This window comes from Rhinolophus hipposideros, assembly GCF_964194185.1.
Source record: "Rhinolophus hipposideros genome assembly, chromosome: 1".
Lineage (NCBI taxonomy): Eukaryota > Metazoa > Chordata > Mammalia > Chiroptera > Rhinolophidae > Rhinolophus > Rhinolophus hipposideros.
Window position 1 is genome coordinate 57,242,861 of NC_138047.1, and position 19,336 is coordinate 57,262,196.

Consider the following 19,336-nt stretch of genomic DNA (forward strand, 5'->3'; position numbering starts at 1 on the left):
GGATTAAATAGTTGCATTTTAATTTACGGTTACTCATTGCAAGAAAATACAGAAATTACAGTGTATTTCATTTCCTCTTTTGCTGCTGTGTGTATCTTATTTTTCATTAATTTCAAAAGTTTATTCATAGGATTTTCCTAGGGTAAAATTTATGAAGCTTGTAAGTAAATATCCATGTAGGAGACAATGTTAATAGATTAACTGCAGTAGCGTTTATTGAACATCTATTATATAGAAGGTTCTTTGGGGTGCTAAGCGATAGATAAGTCACCACTCCATCCCCCAGGGGTCCTAGTTAAGAAATAGCCATGTAAGCAATTAATATGTGCAAGGCAGCATGAAATGTTACAAACTGAGTGTAAGTGTTAGATGAAGGAACAAGGACGAGAGATTTGAGCTAAACTTGAAAGGATAAGAAGAATTACAGTAGGTGGAAAGTGGCATTCTAGATGGAGAGAATCATTTTGACAGACACAGACTCAAAACAGTGCATGATATAGTTCAGAAATGTGGAAAGAACTGACAGGGCTGGTGTTCGTGGAGAGAGGAAGCGTGAAAGATGAAGCATTTCTAAGACATTGACTTGTTTAGAGTTGTAGCTGACAAAATGAACTTTCACAGATACTTAGAAGTGTAGTACATGACCCTTGGGACTCTGCTTATGGAAGTTACTACATTAGGATAGGCCTCGGTTAAATGATTATTGAAATATGAATGTTTTGCAATCCAACCATTTTATTGAAATGCATGAGTATGTTAATGACAGTGTTTGGGAAACCTTTAGGAGCCCTGAGACCTGGCAGCGGCCCTGAGATTTCCTTAGGGCAAGGGCCCCCTCAGCAGCCTCCACAACAGCACCGAGTTCTGCAGCAGCTTCAGCAAGGAGACTGGAGACTGCAGCAGCTCCACTTACAGCACCGCCATCCTCCCCAGCAGCCACAGCAGCAGCAGGCTGCTTACGTGCAGCAGGTAATCCTTCTGGTACTTTACATGCGGAAGTCGGAATCGTGGTGGGAAATTCATGCAGCTTTTGAATATCACTGTATTCCTTTCTGTGCCATTGGCGCCTTGAACTCTAGATCCAAGTAAACAGATTGCTTAGTTTTCTGATTGTTAAAGGATATGTATTTTATTTGCATTCTGTGAGATACTTAAGAAAACTCTGTTGATATAGGTTGTATCATGGCTGTATGAAGCGAAGAATGTTCATCTAGTCATTAGGCATCATGAATAAGCACTGCAAGTTTATGATGGATATTATCCTTTTTAGGTTACATTTTGAGTTCAGATGCATAGATTAATTACATTATTGTTGGAAAGGTTTCAGATGTAACATTGTCTTAGGTTTTGTTTTTTTGCCTGGGTTGGTGTATATGTGTATGGTGGAGGGTAGCATTTAGAGTTGGAAGGCACATAGGAAAAAATGACCTTAACTTCTCTCCTGCTCTTTGCCTCAGTGGAACCTGCAAATTTCTAGTTTCACTAAATTATTTTAAATTTAATAACCGTCATCATCATTCTTTCATCATTTCCTGAAATATTTTTGAGCCACTTACATGGATGACACTTTCATGGGTGTCTCCCTCCTTTGGTCTTGACTGAAGGACCCAGAGTGGAGGGTAGTTAAATAGGTGTTGCCATTGGATGACCAGAAGACACCATGGGAGCGGAGAGAGAGGAGGGTGGGAATTGACTGGCATGAGTCCTGGACACAGGTGACTTCGGGGTCTTCCTCAGTTGGTAAATGTGTTTAGGTTTAGGCTTTCTCCAACATCCTTAACTGCTGGAAAGGGTTTGAGTGGAATCTGTTATGTTTCAGTAATAATTCTGAAACCACTTCCAGTAAGCACATATAAGTTATAGTCACTTACTGACGATAGCTACTTTACATTGGTATTTGGACTACTGAGTACGCAAGTCGTTGTCATGGTAAAATTTGTACTTAAAAACAAAAGACTATGGCACAAAAAGGCATGAGAAATATTGATGAAATTGTTTATTTTTCTCATTGTAGTATCAGCATGCAATGCAGCAGCAACAGATACTTCAACAACAGTTTTTAATGCATTCTGTGTATCAGCCGCAGACTTCTGCATCACAGTATCCTACAGTGGTAAGTATTACATAATTTCTGTAGATTTCTCTGAGTATACTATTGGAATTCACAGGGTAAGTGGTATTATTCAGAATTTAATAATTCAGAATCAATCCAAGTTAGTTAATTAAACATTTTATCAAAGCCAGTCATGTATTCTTAAGCAGGTTTAAATTGGACTAAACTTCGGCACATTGTAACTGACTGATAGTATTTTTCCCCCCTTCTTTGCCCTCTCCCTCCTGCCCTCCCCCCACACACTCTGGTTCAGTCCGTTGCTTCTCAGTCTAGATGTATAGGAGGCAGCTCCCTGGCCCATGCTGGTGTTATGTGACTTGTGCTGCCCCCCCACCCCCACTGAGGCAGTCGGTTGCTGGTCATCGGTCACCCACTCACAGCAGCTCACACTGGCCACCGGCCGCTCATGGTGGCACACAGTAGCCCACGTCAGCACAAAGCAGCCAACGGCCACTCATGCTGGTCACCGGCTGCTCCTGGCAGCACAGGGCAGCCCATGGTAACACAGCAGCCCACGGCCGCCCATACCGACCTCTGGCAGCCCATGGCAGCCCAGCTCCAGAGAGAGCCGTTATTCACAATCTTAGCTGTGGAGAACGCAGCTCACTGGCCCATGTGGTCGAATTGGCGATCTTGGCGTTAGGAGATGACACTCCAACCACCTGATCCACTGGGCCGGCCCTAATAGTATTTTTTTATTATCTCATAGTATAAGGGAAATGATCTATTACCCAGGATCTTTTGTTATATGTTCCTTTCATTTGGCAAATGTCAACTGAAGAAAAATAAACCCAAAGGAAAATTGCATTTGCTTCAGAGAATAGTTTGACCTTTTTAATAGAAACCACTACACTAGAGACTTACTACTCTGTTGTCTTTTTCTTAAAGTATTTAAAAGAGAATTTTTGAATGCTGCCAAGTGAGCCTAGCTTCAGACTTCTTAAATAGATTTATTTCATCTTGCTGTAGTTTTCTAATAGGGAGCTGCTCCTTCAGATATAAATTGTTTTTCAAGTTTCTGATTTTGTTGCCAGTGTGAAAAGAAGGAACATAGATAGATGTGAGGCTGACAGTGCTTTAGTGACTTTGAGCATTGTTTTACGTAATGACATTTCTTGTTTCAGGGGCAGCAGTACCAGCAGGCTTTCATGCAGCAGCAAATGCTAGCTCATCAGCAGCAGTCTCAAAAACAGTCATCACCTGAATATCTTACCTCCCCTCAAGAGTTCTCACCGGCCTTAGTTTCCTACACTTCATCACTTCCAGCTCAGGTTGGAACCATAATGGACTCCTCTCATAGTGCCAATAGGCAAGTATTTTTCTAGTGAATGCAAAGAAAATTACTGTGAAAGTAAGTGTGATAGTGGAGCGGAGGCACTAGAGTTGCGCCTTTTCTCTTACGAGTCCTTTCTTCTGTTCCCTGTGCAGCCCCATTCTTCCGTGCATTTCCATTAGTTAATTCTGCTAACTGCTATTTGCAGATAAGGCTTAGTAACATCCAGCAGCATTTAAGGCGAAGGAAATTATTCACTTATATGTTAAGGTATTCTTTGTAATTTAAGTGGAAACAAAACCATAAGCTACTTTCGTAGTTAAAAAAAAATCCTTGTAGATAAGTTCATTCAACTTTTTCAACTTACATGTTATTATTTTCAATTAGTTTGATAGTATTTACTCATAAGATTGTCAAATTTGGTTTAATTTAAACAGGTAACAAAAATTTTTAATGTGTCATTTGGTTCTTTTTGAAGATGATACAGCAAGCTTATTGTTACTTTAACAGTTGGGAAACAGTATCTTTTGGTTATTCAGATACATTGGTTTATAGAATTATTTTTCATAGATAATTTATATTGAAAGCATTATAATAAAGAACAGTGATACAAATTTTCTCAAACTTAGATTTGATATAGGGAATGTTTCAGGATCATGTAATTAAGAATCTATTGACTATTATAAATACTTCCTAATATGTTTAGATATGTAGGAGGAAATAGCTGTTAGAGCTTTGGTTACTGGAAAACCAAAAAAGTTCTTATACAATACTGTTTTAGAGTGTGAAACAGCTGGGAAAAGGTGTCTACAAGCTTTGGCCAGGAGTGGGGCATGAGAAACAGTAACATCAGTAGCATACTTGTTCACTGAGCATGTCAAGAGAGGGTTAAAGCACATGGTTTGCTATAGCACACCTCCCAGCCTCTTTGTGTGTGTGTGTGTGTGTGTGTGTGAGAGAGAGAGAGAAAGAGAGAGAGAGAGAGAGAGAGAGAGAGAGAGCGAGAGAGAGAGAGAAGAGAGATGGGGAGTGAGGGAGGACAAAAAAAAACCAAACTGATTTATTGAATTGAATTAGGACACGTGCGTCTAAGTGAAGAGGTGGGCATCTGATGAAAGGCTAGTTTAAAGATCCAGATCAGTATTTGCGAAACTCTTTGTCATTTGCCTACTCTGGTTACAATTTTTTGATTTACCCACATGGTACTTTTTTGTTTAATAAATTAATAGCATTGTTATAAATAATAAAATTAAAACAAATAACATTATACATTATAAATAAATTAAAGCCACTAAAGTATAATCTATGAAATATAAGTAGCAATCTAATTTACAAAAGAGACATACCTGCAAATAAGTCCCCTAGGGATAAGAATGGAATAATTTTATTCATTAAAAATGGGATATTCTGTTTGGTATTGTTTAGTTTAAGGTGAGGCTGTTCTATTAATTAAATGATTGTTTTTTTTTTTACTTTTGATGTGAACTATCAGCATCAAAAATGTTGGTTCTTATCTAGTTTATGTGTTTGGAAAATGCAAAAATATTAAACTGTCACCTCTGATACACCATACATACTTACTTATATATGACTTCATAGTCTAAAGGATTACTGACCTGGAAATAATAAAAGTTGTGTCAGTGATGAGAATGGAGTCAGGAATTGGAAATCCTGAATGAGAGAATTCATGTTAGTATTCCATAGCATATGTGCTATCTAAGTGTCTGATTAGTTATAAAGAGGAGTATTAAAGATTTGAGGCGCACATAAGCATGCAAGGTGCTGATACCTCAAACTCATGTGAATTGCCATAACAGCTGTCTACTTAAATCTGATCTCTAGTGATAACTGTTCATAAAATCACAGTGTGATATGTTAGAGAAGGATTTTTTCTAATTTCGGTGTAATTTTAAAATTTAAAACAAAGGTTTATCATCAGAATTATCTTGCATACCCCAGTTTAGGAAATATTGGCCTGGGTATCTGTGAAAGTGTGTAAGACGTCTTTTACTCCACTCCTGTGTTATATTATATATGGAGGGAGATGGGAGGATGGAGCAGGAGGGGGGTAATGGTTAGATGGTTTGAAACAGTTATATACGTGGCAAATAGATCTTAGGAACACAGAACTTCCACAGGAACACTGCTCCAGCCACACTCGGTGCCTCAATGCTGCTTCACTATTACTGTCCCTATTTAATATCTATCGTTATACAGAGCATTATATGTTGAATAACTATCTTCTGTAACAATTTAAAAGGTGATTTGTAAGCATCTATACCTGCTTATAACTAAGTCAGTGGAAGGTGAAGATTGGGGTTAAATGTTTTGCTCTAAGCGTATAAGGGACATTTGAGTACAAGATGAGAAGGCAAGTGGTTCCTTAGAACATGGGGAAAGGGTCACGATCTTGGTTAGCATGATTATTTTCTTTTATTTCCTACTCAATATTCCGCTAAAATTTCTACCCTCCACTGTGTTATTGTATCTGTAGTATGAATATTGGAAAGTATTATGTTGTATCCAAATAATAGTTATATAAACAAACATCTATGCATATATTGTCTTCTTATGATACAAATCACCCTGTTGTGTTAGTTATTTGTTGCTGCATAATAAACTACCCTAAAACTTAGTGACTTAAAACAGTGATAAACGTTATCTGACACATTTTCTTTGGATCAGGAATTTAGGAGTGGCTTGTCTCCATATTTATGACCAGGGAAGGTCTGTCATGAGGTTACAGTAAGATGTTGGCTACACCTGCAGCTTAAGGCTTAGCTGGTGCTGGAGGATCTGTTTCTAAGATGGCTCATTCATCGCTTTGGGCAGGAGGCCTCAGTTCTCTGCCATGTGGATCTCTCCAAAAGACTGCTTGAATATTCTCTTTGGCAAAGAGAAAGACTGTTTTGAACAGGGAATCATTTATTCTGATTTCTCCCAGAATGAATAGTACAAAAGAAAGGGCAAGAAGTAACCTGTGATGCCTTTTATGATCTAGTCTTAGAAGTCACACACTGGCACTTCTGCCATATTCCATTTGTTAGAATCTAGTCACTAGATTTAATTCATATTTAAAGAAAGGGAATTAGGTTTTACCCTTTGAAGGGTGGAGTGTCAGAACTTGTAGGCATATTTTAACACCTGTTTAAATTGTAGGTTAATGTAACCTTCCCCTACCCCCCCCCCCCAATTGAATTACAATCTACCTAGAAGAATCCATTAATTCATCCCAGGAACAAGAGGAGGATGATTCAGATAGGGAATCAGAAAGTTCTGAAAGGGATCATTGACAGGCAGAAGGGGGAGTGCCCATCTTTCTTAGTTTTGAAAATCCTTGAAGATAGTTTTGAAATTAAAGATGGGATTCTGTCAGGGATGCAGGCTTAGATTTTAGCAGTTGATGCATTCCTAGAGGGAGTTCTAAACTGAATTATATTTATTATTAAGATACCTAAGCTTTGTTTACTAAGAAGACTATCTCCTTATTGAGCAATTATTCTGTTTCTTTTTCTCTAGCTTTCAGTAAGTATTTAAACATTCCATTCTTGGCTCAGCTATACTGAGGGGGCTTTGACTAGGGGATTAAATGGGCAACTTTTGCCCTCTCTTCCCATTTAAGATCTGTGTGGTGGCAATGACAGTGAGCTCCCAAGGAGAAGGTGAATTTGAGGCGATGAGTCAAGGCTTGCAGAACTGAGATACTTTTTTAGAAGTGTGTAGAGATTGTCCCTCCATTACCAATGTTAGAAGATCTGCATCTGAATTATGAAATGTACTTGACAACTGTGTTACGTTGCCCTCATGCCTGTGCTCTATTTGCCGGCTGGATTGAAGGAGAGGTACCCAGGAACTCTCAGGTTAAGAGGTCTTTAGACGCTCATCTTCTCCTAAACACCAAGCCTTTTAGACAACTTTTCTAGAACCAGTGGTCCCAGGCCCCAGACTATGGATACTTTAAACACCATGAAAGATTTATTATATAGAAAATAACCTCATCTACTTTTAGCTAATTCATAAAGCAATCCTAGCAGTTAATCATTTGTTAGTAGTAGCTGTATAGAGAATGGCTTTGTCAAAAGGAAAGGTATTGTGGTGTCTCAATAACCAGGACATAAGGTCACCTTATTCAGTAGTGATTTGAGAGTAATATTGTTGGATATGGCAACCTATTTTCACTTTAAGGCTTATTCACTATAATAGTAATTCCAATTTATTGAGTGCTTGCTAGTAATATGTTTTTTACCAGACACTGTTCCCTTTGCTTTATGTGTATTAAGTCGTTTACTCTTAGTGTTGCTATGAGGTAGATACTATTGCTGTTATAGTGATGAGGAGGCTGAGACATAGAGAGGCTAAGGTAGTTGAAGTGTACACAGCTAGTGACTTACGGAGGCTGTTCAGATCCCAGGAGGCCCTCGTCTTAATCCATGCCCTTATCTGCCATCTCCATCATAATACAGTGACCTGCTTTTCTTAGCATTTATGAAGTATGAACCAGGGCATTTAAAAATTTCATTTCTAATGTTTTTTTCCTTCTTTTTCCTCCCTTAATTATTACTATAGGTCAGTTGCTGATAAAGAGCCAGTTGCAAATATTACACATCAAAAGAACATCAGTAACCCACCTGATATGTCGGGATGGAATCCTTTTGGAGAGGATAATTTTTCCAAGTTAACAGAAGAAGAGCTGTTGGACAGAGAGTTTGACCTTCTCAGATCAAGTAAGGGACACTTGAAGGCTTATTTTGCTTCACAGTAAAATAACAGCTCTATAATTATTCAGCAAGGCCAAAGACTGTTTTAAGGGGGTAAATAGAAAATTCTTTTTGTGCATTTGAGGGCAAAAATCAGGCCATCTTCTTTTACACATACTATCAAACTATGTTGTGTGCATTAGAAATCCATTGCTTGGTAGTAGCTATTAAACCCAAGATTACTGATAATACGTTGATTCCTAACACTTAAATACTGCATATATTTGAATGTTAAATTCAGAATATCTCCAAAGCATGGAAGATTAATGTTGAAATAAAAAGGGAGACATTAGTATCTTGCCTTACTGATCATTTTGCAGCTCAATTTTCTTGTACCCTCAAAAGAAGATATTGTGGGTCTGAGATGCCCTTTGAAAGTGCCTGAAAGAAAACATGACTATTACATTATGTTAATGTTTTGTAATGCCCTTTTAATGAGTGGTGACATAAAAGGGCTGCTTTGTTGTCCTGATATGGCAAAAGTTAAATAAATTCTTTACCACTTGAAATCAGGTATCTCAATGTTTTTACTTGAAATCATTGCCTTTTCTTAAACTACCTAACATATATGTCAAGCCTCGCCATATGTATTTTAGAAAAGTTCTTTTTCAGAAAAGGGATGTGTGGAATGTTTTGAGGGGGTTGCCAAATAGGAGCAAAAAGCTTACTTCTGGAGTATGTAGATAATTTTGAGGTTTCTGAGGCGTGTGTGTGTGCTCACTCATGTGCATGCATGTATACTCACATCCAAGTGTGCTTTCCCATTTTTGCATGTGAAAAGAAGGTCTTAATGATCCCTAGTTATAGTTCCTAGTTCTGTTTCATTTTAGGTAACTGGCTTTATGAGAACATTTATTAGATGAAATGCTTTATTCCAAATTGGTATATACCAGGGGTACCAAAAAAATGTACACAAGTGGACACTGGTCAGTGCTGCTCAAGCAGTAGTTCGCCATAATCAGAAGTGTCTGGACACTGATGGTAACCACTTTGAGCACCTCTTATAATTGCAGAAGTCAAACGTGACTTGTATTCATCGTTTGTTATCAGTATATATTGAGTATTACCATTTTAGTACAGTTTTATTTTCTTAAAATGTGTATACATTCTTTTGTCACCCTCTGAATTTTATGTAAAGTTTTAAATTCCCTGAGTTAATGAAAGAATAGTTGGTGGGGATTTAAATTTGTATTTTACGTATTGGTTATATGATGATGAAAAATTAAATTGATGATTAAATGCAGATCTAAAAATGAGTTTTGAACCTTTAATAAAGGTTTATTAACTGGTAAAACCAGTCATCTTTTTATTAAAAAAAAAATCTTTTTTTCACCACAACTTTTTTGTTTGACATTTTTCCTGTAATTTATGTTGAGTGGCCCCAAAAGTAAGCTTTTAAAAAAAGAAATGAAGTGTCTCTTTTGGGGGGGGGTGGCAAGGAGACAAAGGGGCAACCACATATTTGCATTGTAATTCATAGGATTATTTTTAAAGTAAAAGGTAAAATTGAAATATTCACTTTATTGTGTTCTGCCCATAACAGTAATCAAGGGTTTGCTAAATCAGTGTTTTCTACTCCTTGAATAAGAAAATTCCTCCTTTTTTAAAAAAAAAAAAAATCAGTTTATGGAATGGGTAAAGTATTCACATACTGTGACCTTATAAAAATATGTTATTCTAAGCTCCCTAGAATTTGTAACGACACTCATTTTATTTACGTCCCGTAGGCAAGAATGGAATGTAAATATTCATGTATGCGTAACTTTATAAAACTTGGATTTAGTGTGTAAAATTCTTAACCAGCTATTTGCTTTTAAACTTCAAGGTCAGATAACATATGTAATTTGTGTGTGTATTTGTGCACACATATGTATGCCAAAGAGAGTTCAGACTTCATTGCAGTGTTAATTATGGAAAGATGTTAAGTTCCAAATGAAAATCCAGGAGGAATTTTATCTGAAGGTTTGACTTGGAACAACTCATCCATTTGGAAAAACACTTAGATGGTCCCTGAGCTATCGAAATCACTGTCCCAGGCTGATGCACTTAAATTGGCACATAGCACCAGAAAAGATGATTTCTGACCCCTGACAATGGCATTTAAGGAGGTTGTAATCTCAGTAAAGTCACTTTAACTGCTGTCGCACTTCCTTATTTAACTACTGGGTATAATGATGCTTTCCTCATAGGGTTGTCAAGAAAGTGAAATGAAATAATTTCTTTAAAGAGTCTTGACACTCAATAAAATGCCAATTTTCCTTTTGTCACATTTTGTATAAGTCTTTAGGCTCCAGTTTAGGAAGTTATTGCCCTTTAACCAACTATATTTAAACTATCAGGTTTCTCAGCTGGCAATTAAAAAACAAATTAGAAGGGGCTTTGTGGGCAAACACATCAACAGCAAGATAACAACAAGGAAGGAGACGGAAGAATGTCTGTGTTTGCCTTAATAAATGGCAGTCATAATGGATTCAAGAAAGGTAGAAGGTCTCTAATATAAGTATATAAAGAAATCAATAAAGCAGAGGCTATAATTTAGAATGTCTTCTAAAGTTTTGCTGAACTACAATATTCAGTCATCTCTAGTACTTCTTTCACTCACAAGCAGTAAGGTATCTAATATTTGATCTAGTTTAGTGATCAGGTTTAAATTTCACTGATGGGCAAAAGACCTCTTCCAGAAACTTAAGAGTTTCAGTAGACAACTAACAGTGTAGTCAGAATTGATTTTTGGTCATTACTGGTTGGTTCCTCTGTCCTGAACAACTTTCCCAAAATGAATGAATAAATAATTGATGCATTTGAAATATCAAATTCATTTTTTTTCCCCAGGGCAGCTATTTATCAACAGTTTTCAAGTCCTTTCTAACGTAATTTATATTTAGTTTATGAGATGCTTTCCAGTGATGAATTTGAATACCTTTATAGGTGTGATCCTTAAAAATATAGCCATTGCCCATGTAATGATTGTTTAGAATTATAAATTCCCATTTCAGGCTTGTTTTTGAAATGGTACATTTATTAAAAGAGAAAAAAAGGATATGATGTCTAGGAAATATTTGTATGTATTGTCCCTAAGGTAATTTTAAAATCATATATTTTGAGATACTAAAATTCCAAATTATTAGTGATTGGTAACAAAATCTGTTTTTTAGTGATTCTTTAATAATACAGTTGATTTCACATACCTGGTAGCAAAGGGATTTAACATATAAAATAAACCAAATTCTTCTTGCTTTTGCTTTTAGTGTAACTGAGTGTTACTTTTGGTTCAGAATTTTTTTCCCCTGTTCCTATGTAAGACCAAAACATTAATCAAAATTAAGCATTACTAATAAAGCTGTTCTCAGTAACATTTTTAAAAATTTAAGTTTGTATTTTTCATTGTCTATTGTGCCAAAACATCCAGATCAGTATATAAACTTTAGAAATCTAATTCTCATACTATTTAATACATTAAACACTTAATTAGAATACAGGTATTTTCTTTGGGAAAATTTTTAACTTCCATTTGTTAAAATAGTTGTGTAGCTGTACATATTAAAAGTAATATTAATGGAATGGAATATTTTTTTGTTGTGGTGGATTTATTGTTTCTTTTTAAAATTGAATCAAAATAACTAAAAGGAAGGACAGAAGAAACTAAAGACTGGCTGCTTTACAAATTCTACTGAATGTGGTGGTGGTGGTGTTGTTTTCCTATGAAGCCACAGAATAAAATAGATATAAACATCTGTATATATAATTAGTTTGTTTCAAAACATTGTCTCACCATTTTAAGCTAATTCAGACTTACTACTACTATTCCTTACTACTAGTGTTCCTACTATTCAGTACAGAATATCAGAAATTTTAAGTATATTAGAACAGTTTCAAAAGTATCAGATGAAGACTGTACTTTTAAACCTTATTTATTAACCTTCTGGCCATTATTTATATGAGCTGCTGAATTAGCTCTTTAGAATAATTATTTTTTTTCTGATATCATAGAATATACTTTGGTTCTAGGATTTTTAAATCCTATATTTTTGTCATCTGTATCAATTAAAATTGTTGCAATGATACTGTCTTTATTTACCAACACAAGTCTTTGGGAAGGCAGGAGGAGGTAAGTTTCTTATATTGGACAAATCAAACTCAAGTTTTGCTTTAATGTAAAGACAACCAGTTATTTGACAATGGAACTGAAGTACATTTTAGGGGTGACTATGTATTTGAAAAGTCACTCTGCATACCATTTCATTAGTTTTTATTTATAAGTAATTGATAGTTTAGAATATTAATACATGTATTTATTTTGTCTTTTGTGCGCTGGGATCCAGATTATCATGTGAACTTTGGAAATCTAAATTATTTTTTAAAAATCCTCCATGGAAAAATTGATTGTGTGTTTTGTGGAACAATGAGATCATGATTCATTTTATATTGAGTTTATTCCAATTCCTATTTTGAAATAATTGGATAAATGAACTTTGTATAGAACAATGTCTCCATATTTTTGATTATGGGGACCCTGTATACAAAAGTACCAGTTTAGTCCTAAATGGTAATGTTTGTACTCTTGTCATAACTACATGGTTCTATTTATACATTTACCAAGAATTCACCCACCATAGATTGATGGAGATAATACCAGTGCATGAGGATTCAAAGAACCTTTAGTGGTAACTTTGTATCTTTTTACATTTTGAGAACCACTGGTACAGTAGTTTATAAACCAGGAGAGTATGTTAAAATGTAGATTTCCAAGCCCCTACGAAGATAATCTGATTCATTCTGTCTGTGGTAGGGTGGCCCAGGTAACTATATTTTATACAGGAATCCTGGCAATTATGATGCAGATGTTTTAGGAGGGAAATCTGGTGCTAATTTAGGTGGAAGTACCTATATATACTCTGTCATGATTTTCAAGAACGAGGGCTCTCGCATATTGATATGCTGTGGCTTTCACTCTGAGACAGTCTGTCCATTTGCCTTATCCCATTCCCTCTTGCCTTTGTCTTCACTCTTGTGCAGCAGAATTTGGGAAATGAAGTAAGAATGGAAGAGTCTAGGAGGACTGTGCTACAAGGAATAATCCTTGGTTTTAAAGTTACTCTGTAAATATTAGGTTGGTGCAAAAGTAATCGTGGTTTAAAAGGTTAACAATTGCAAAAACCACAGTTACTTTTGCACCAATCTAATACATTGGAGGCCTGATAACATTGGTAACCACAGGTACTCTCTAACTCAGTGATTCTTAGGCTTCTCCTTAAGGTTTGATTATGACTTCCCACCACAATCAATTAAAGATCCTTGGTTATATATTCTCCAACGTTATTTTTTTCAGAAATATGCTGAGACTAACTTCTCTTTAATAGGTGTTGAACAAAATATAAAAAAAAATTTTCATGGTACAATCAGCATTTGTTACTAGTTTTCTGAATCAAGTAATACAGTTAATATCTTGAAAAAGAACACCTAAAATTAATTTTCATTATCCATTGCAGTTTTTGATTAGAAAGGTAGCTCTTAAGTTTTGGAAGTTTTGTTTGTGCATCTATCATTTGTCAGATGTGTTCCCTTAACAAAAATATTTATTAGTTCTTCAACAAAATTTTAAGTAAAAATTTAAACAACCTAAAGTTTCGTGTGGATTTTGCAGAGTTAGTTTTAGCCATAAAAGCTGACAATTGTATCTAATATCATAGAGGTGTTTAAAGAATTAATTGTCCACAGCAGTAATTAAGTATATTCAGTGTAGATGAGAGTTTTGCGTTAAAGTGAGCTCCTGGACCAATGCTGTCACATCACCTGGGGGCTTGTTGAAGTGCAGAATGTTAGGACCCATCCCAGAACCATCTCTTCAGAATCTCCCTATTCTTTTTATCCAACACTACAATTTTCTCTATAGCTTTATTGGTTTTGAACATACTGCATATATACTTCTCATTTGCTTATTATTTGTTTTTCTATGCCAGCATATAAACTCCATGAGGGCAAGAATCTTTGTTTAGTTTTGATGTTGCATGCCCATTGCTTAGAACAGTGTCTGTACCTAAATAGAATATAGATGCTCAAATTATTTGTTGGATGAATAAATAAACTGTGTCATTAAGGCATTTAATTTAATAGATATCTACATGTTTGTGTCTGTGTATATGTGAATGGTTTAATAATTACAAGTAATATGAGAAATAAGGTTTAATAATTACAAGTAATATGAGAAATAAACAATGAAGTAAAATATAATGAATTACTTTTTATTGATATTGAGAAATAGGATTTATTTATTTTATGAGTGAGAGACCATTTGCAGTATTTTTTCCATATCTATTTATGGAGAAAGTTGGCAAATATGTCTCTGTTTAGAAAGCTGAGTCTAAATTCAGGTCCAGTATGTTACAAGTTGAAGGCAACTTCTATTTAAATAAGCCAAACCAAGTTATTTATTAAGTGAATTGTATTTAGTGAAATCTAGCCCTGAGATTACATTGTTAAGCTTGCCTTTGTAGCAGCAAATGCATATTAAACTCAGGGCTACTCCCTAATACTTAGAAAAATGAACTCTGAGTCTAATTATTTTTTCAAAAGGTTGTTCCTTTGTTTAACTTTCACTTTTATTTATACTGTAAATCACTTTTTGAAAAAAAAATTAAAGACCGTTTTGTTTTTATTTTATTTTTTGTTTTGTTTCATCTTATTTTTGCAGACAGGCTCGAAGAGAGAGCATCCTCAGATAAGAATGTAGACCCACTTTCTGCTCCACATAACCAACCTCCAGAAGATCCTTTTGGTTCTGTTCCTTTCATTTTTCACTCAGGCAAGTTACATATGTAACATCATCACTACCATTAAAAAAATACACAAAAGAACAAGATTAAGAACAAAAATCCATCTTCATATATAGCCAAAGAGAGAATCAGGTGTTAGTTACAGAAAATAGAAAACTGTTTTAACCTTTAGCCATTCTAGTCTTCCTAATGTTCTTTCCGTTGGGTTATTCAGTTGTGTCTTTTGCAAAACGTAGACAAATGCTGATTTACATAATAGAACCAAAACTGTTTCTTTTCACCTTTATTATTGGATACTGTTGCAAGAAAAATCTGTGCATGAAAATCTCTATTGACATAGTAAAGATAAAAGATATTTTTATGCTTTTGCTTAAAAATCCTGTATTTTGCTAGTTTATATATGCTCTCTCGTAGCTGCATTTTAAAAATATTTGTCACAATCATGTTGTGACAAATTACCTACTCGTTTTTCTTACATCCTTGTTTTGATTTCAGTCTAGAATGTAAATATTATTCACCATTTAAAAATATTTGTTGTAATATTTTGAAGGTAATTAACCCAGTTAACCGTGTTGAGGTTACTAGGATGGAGTAGGATCCCACTTCGGCATAAATGAATGTGTGTGTGTATGGTTATAATGGAAGAAATGAGTTTAATCTTAGAAAAGGGAAATATATTGGAAGAAATAATGTTTCGTTAGAAGGTAAAGGTTTTGTTTAATACATTCAAGGTAACAGCCATGCTCTTTGGTTCTGCTGTTGTGCTTTTGTTTCTCACTCAGGCAAGTTACATATATATGTAACATCATCACTACCAGTAAAAAAGAAAAGAACAACAGCAAAAGGAAAGCTTATGAATGTAAAGCCGAAATAAGAAATAAGTGTTCAGGATTTCTGATGAACACATCGAGGCAATGTTACAGCTTTTCAACATTGAGATTTGGTTATCCAGAACATGCAGTGCAGTAATAAAGAGTGTTTCTAAATACCTGGATGTTCCATGGTTTACTCTTTGCCACTTATTGAAGTCCACATTCTTGCCATTTTCTTCTTTCCTCCTTCATATTATCTTTTTCATGAATGACCTGACATTAACTGGGGAAGACAGTTTACTGTGTCTATTTAGTCTGCGTAGATGTGCTCACTGGCACCTTTCAACAGGTTATACAAATACTACTTTTTTTTCAATGATAATATCTCAAAATGGTCTTTATAAGGTCTCAGAATGTAGTGACTTCAAATATTGATCTATTTGTGGCAGAAAGTGGTTTCAGTGGTTTTTTTCATACTATAGAAGGAGTTGCATAATACTTCTCAGGTTTGCATGTATCTGGGCAATTTCTCTGTTTTTTAACAGCTTCTGAAAGAACCCTGGGGAAATGAATAGTAGAATCAGAAACTAGACCAAGTTTCACTGATTTGCCATTTCCCCGAACACCCTTATTTTGGGGTTGGCCTAGGATTTTTGTAGTTAGAAATATGCTCACAGATTTGAGCTTACTTGCTGCTGTTATTACTTTGTTTTTCTTTTTATCGTAGGTATTTACCTTTTCTCTGTTGATTTTAACCTTATTGAGGGTTGAAAAGATGAATTGTCTGTCTCTGAATCCTGCCCAGTAATTACCTCATAATATTCATTGGATGTATGAAAACATTTGACTATACTTAAAAATTCATACTCCTTAGTGTTAGGACAGTGACCTTAAAAAATGTCCTTTGATATAAATGCTTCCGCTTCAAAATAGTGTTTTAGACTTAGTGTGAACATCAACTTTAGAATAGCTTGGTTATGAAAAATTGAGTACATAGACTGGAATAAAGGAGGGAATGTCATGAGAAATGTGCCTCTAGAGAGAGAAGAAAGGGCGATCTATTGGCTATAATAGCATTGTTAATTTGTATTTAAAAGATCTAAAATACATAATTAAAATTAAAAAATCTAAAAATAACTGTCTTACTCATTATCAAGCTTAGAAATAGTTTGTTATATATAATTATTCAATAAAAGTAAAGTATTTGGGGGCATAGTAAAATAATTGAATCTACTGAAACAATAATTAACTTCTTCATAAGCTTTAGGAAGAAATTAGAAAAAGAAAAAGGTATTCTCTCCAATGAAATTATACTCCACCTAGCATTGTGAGCATCCAGAGATTTGTTGGACTAGAACAGAAGAAAGACAAGAACAGAGCAATATGGGTATGTGATAAGCCATCCTACTTGAATCTGAGAGTTGACACTTACTGAGCATAATTTTAGGTAAGCCATATAGAGAATGTTACTTGAGAGAATAAAATGAATTCAGTGGTGAGGCAGAAAGTTATACAATTTAGCAGGTTTTAAGTCTCCTTGTAAAATACATTTCAGGAGAAGGCCCACTGTTCTCGGTGTTCCTTACACAACTGGTTTTATTAGGAATTGTGCTTTTTATTTCTAAAGAAAAATTCTAACCTTAACTTTAAAATTGTAATGGATTAGTTTTATTTGGTTTTTCTCCATTTATCTGAGTTTAATAAAATTATTTTTAAACTAAAATTTAAAACCTAAAATAATATATGTATGCACTTTTAAAAGTCAGATTTCGCAAGGTTTGAAATGACAAAAGTCACTTCTTTGCCTGCTGCCTCCCTGTTCACTTTCCTTGTCAAACTCCCGATTGGTAATTTTTTACTTCTGGTATTTTAATATATCATGCTTATTCTGTTATTTCTTACTTTTCTTTTTTCAATTTTAGATAATATCTATGGACTTTCCTATTATACAAAATGAGGATTTATATTAGTTAAAATTAACGCGCGCGCACACGCCTACACACGTGGCCTTTCTATCTATCCTCCCAGTAGAGTTTTGACACAATTATTGATTGTCAGTGTTCAGTGTGTACATTTTTTGGATATGTAAATATTCGTTACCATTGAGGTTTAGCATACTATGATTACATTTCCTTCTATAGGGTTTTATTTTTCTTGGCGTTAGTTATAATTATGTTTATAAAAATGACTATGTTTTTGTTGCCTTAGTTTTTTTTTTATGTACCCTGTTATTGATCTCCATTTAGAAGTGTAAATTTCCTCCGAATTAAAGGTGGCTATCATTTTCATTTTTACTTGGTTACATCTCTCATGGAGCTCTGCAGTCTAAATTGGTTGCGTTCTATGCCTGCCACACACTTATCTTAGTATTTTCTTTTACCCTTCAGTCTTCCTGGGAATTCCTGGATCTCCTCTCTTTCTCTTCTTTTTGTTGATAGAGCAACTCCTCTAGTAGTTCTTGAGAAAATATGTGTGGGAGAAAACGTTTTAAACTTGACTGTTGATTGATAATTTGGCTGGGTAAATAATTCTAGTTGGACGTAATTTGTCTTGTAAATTTTTGAGGCACTACTTCATTGTATTCCAGCTTAAAAAAAAAAAGCCTCAACTAGGGGAATAGATGCTCCTATGCTCATAACCCTAGCTCACATTTCCTTCAACATTTAACGGCCAAAATACCTTTTTCTTCTGTCTCTTTAATAGCTGCATGTACTCCACATCAGGTATAGTTAGCTGGCGTACCTACCTTTGTCCACATAGATGCCTCTCTGATTTGTTTGGTGCCATAGCTTATATTACTTTCAGACTTTTAGAAAGCTCACCTGAAGATAACATTTTGGTAGACAGTGTCTTAAAATGAATCAAGTTGTAGCTTTTCCTTTTCCTATTTTTTAAACATTTCTTTATGGGCAAAATTAAAATTTGTAATTATCCATTTTTGCAAAAATCAAATAATTATATCAAGATTCTGTTTCGTGCTGTATGTGAAGGTAATACCTTATTCCGTAAGTTGATACTGCAATTGTTATGGAATTATGTTTGCCTTGTATGTCAGGTTACTAACTGATATTAGTAGTGTGGACCAGCATAAAGAACATTGACTTCGGAAGTATAAACCTCTGGTTATAAATCTTAGTTCTTTCACAAATTAACCAGGTAATATTGGGTGTTGCCTAATTTCTTGAAGGGTTTCTTTATCTTAAATTGGGAATAATATTATCTACTTGAGAATATTGAAAGGATTAAATGAGGGAATGTTACACAAACCATATATATCCTCATGGAAACACGGTTGCTACCGTGTTTCCCTGAAAATAAGACCTAACCGGAAAATCAGCCCTAGCATGATTTTTCAGGATGACATCCCCTGAACATAAGTCCTAATGCGTCTTTTGGAGCAAAAGTTAATATAAGACCCAGTTTTATTTTCTGGAAGACACGGTATTGTTGCTACTCTCGTTGGTAATGTTATTTAAATAGTATTTTTACTACTTACTACTAAATTTCAAAATCTTAGTAAATAAGTTTTGTAGCTTCTGTCCAGCTAGTCATAGTACCAAGTTCCAGTAATAATGAGCTAGTATTCTCTTAACTACGGAATGATACCT

General features: G+C 34.8%; 1 protein-coding gene across 2 annotated transcripts in view; it reads left to right on the forward strand.

Annotated features, from left to right (window-relative positions):
• The window catches only part of BMP2K (BMP2 inducible kinase), a 113,638-nt gene that overhangs the window by 78,932 nt on the left and 15,370 nt on the right, over positions 1 to 19,336 (forward strand). Inside the window, exons 11-15 of one of the 2 annotated variants that reach the window (XM_081054089.1) lie at positions 785 to 969; positions 2,015 to 2,113; positions 3,238 to 3,422; positions 7,953 to 8,110; positions 14,835 to 14,945. In XM_081054089.1, the coding sequence (XP_080910215.1) occupies positions 785 to 969; positions 2,015 to 2,113; positions 3,238 to 3,422; positions 7,953 to 8,110; positions 14,835 to 14,945 (738 nt within the window). The remainder of the gene's footprint in view (positions 1 to 784; positions 970 to 2,014; positions 2,114 to 3,237; positions 3,423 to 7,952; positions 8,111 to 14,834; positions 14,946 to 19,336) is intronic. The other variant, XM_081054090.1, reaches the window with a different exon arrangement.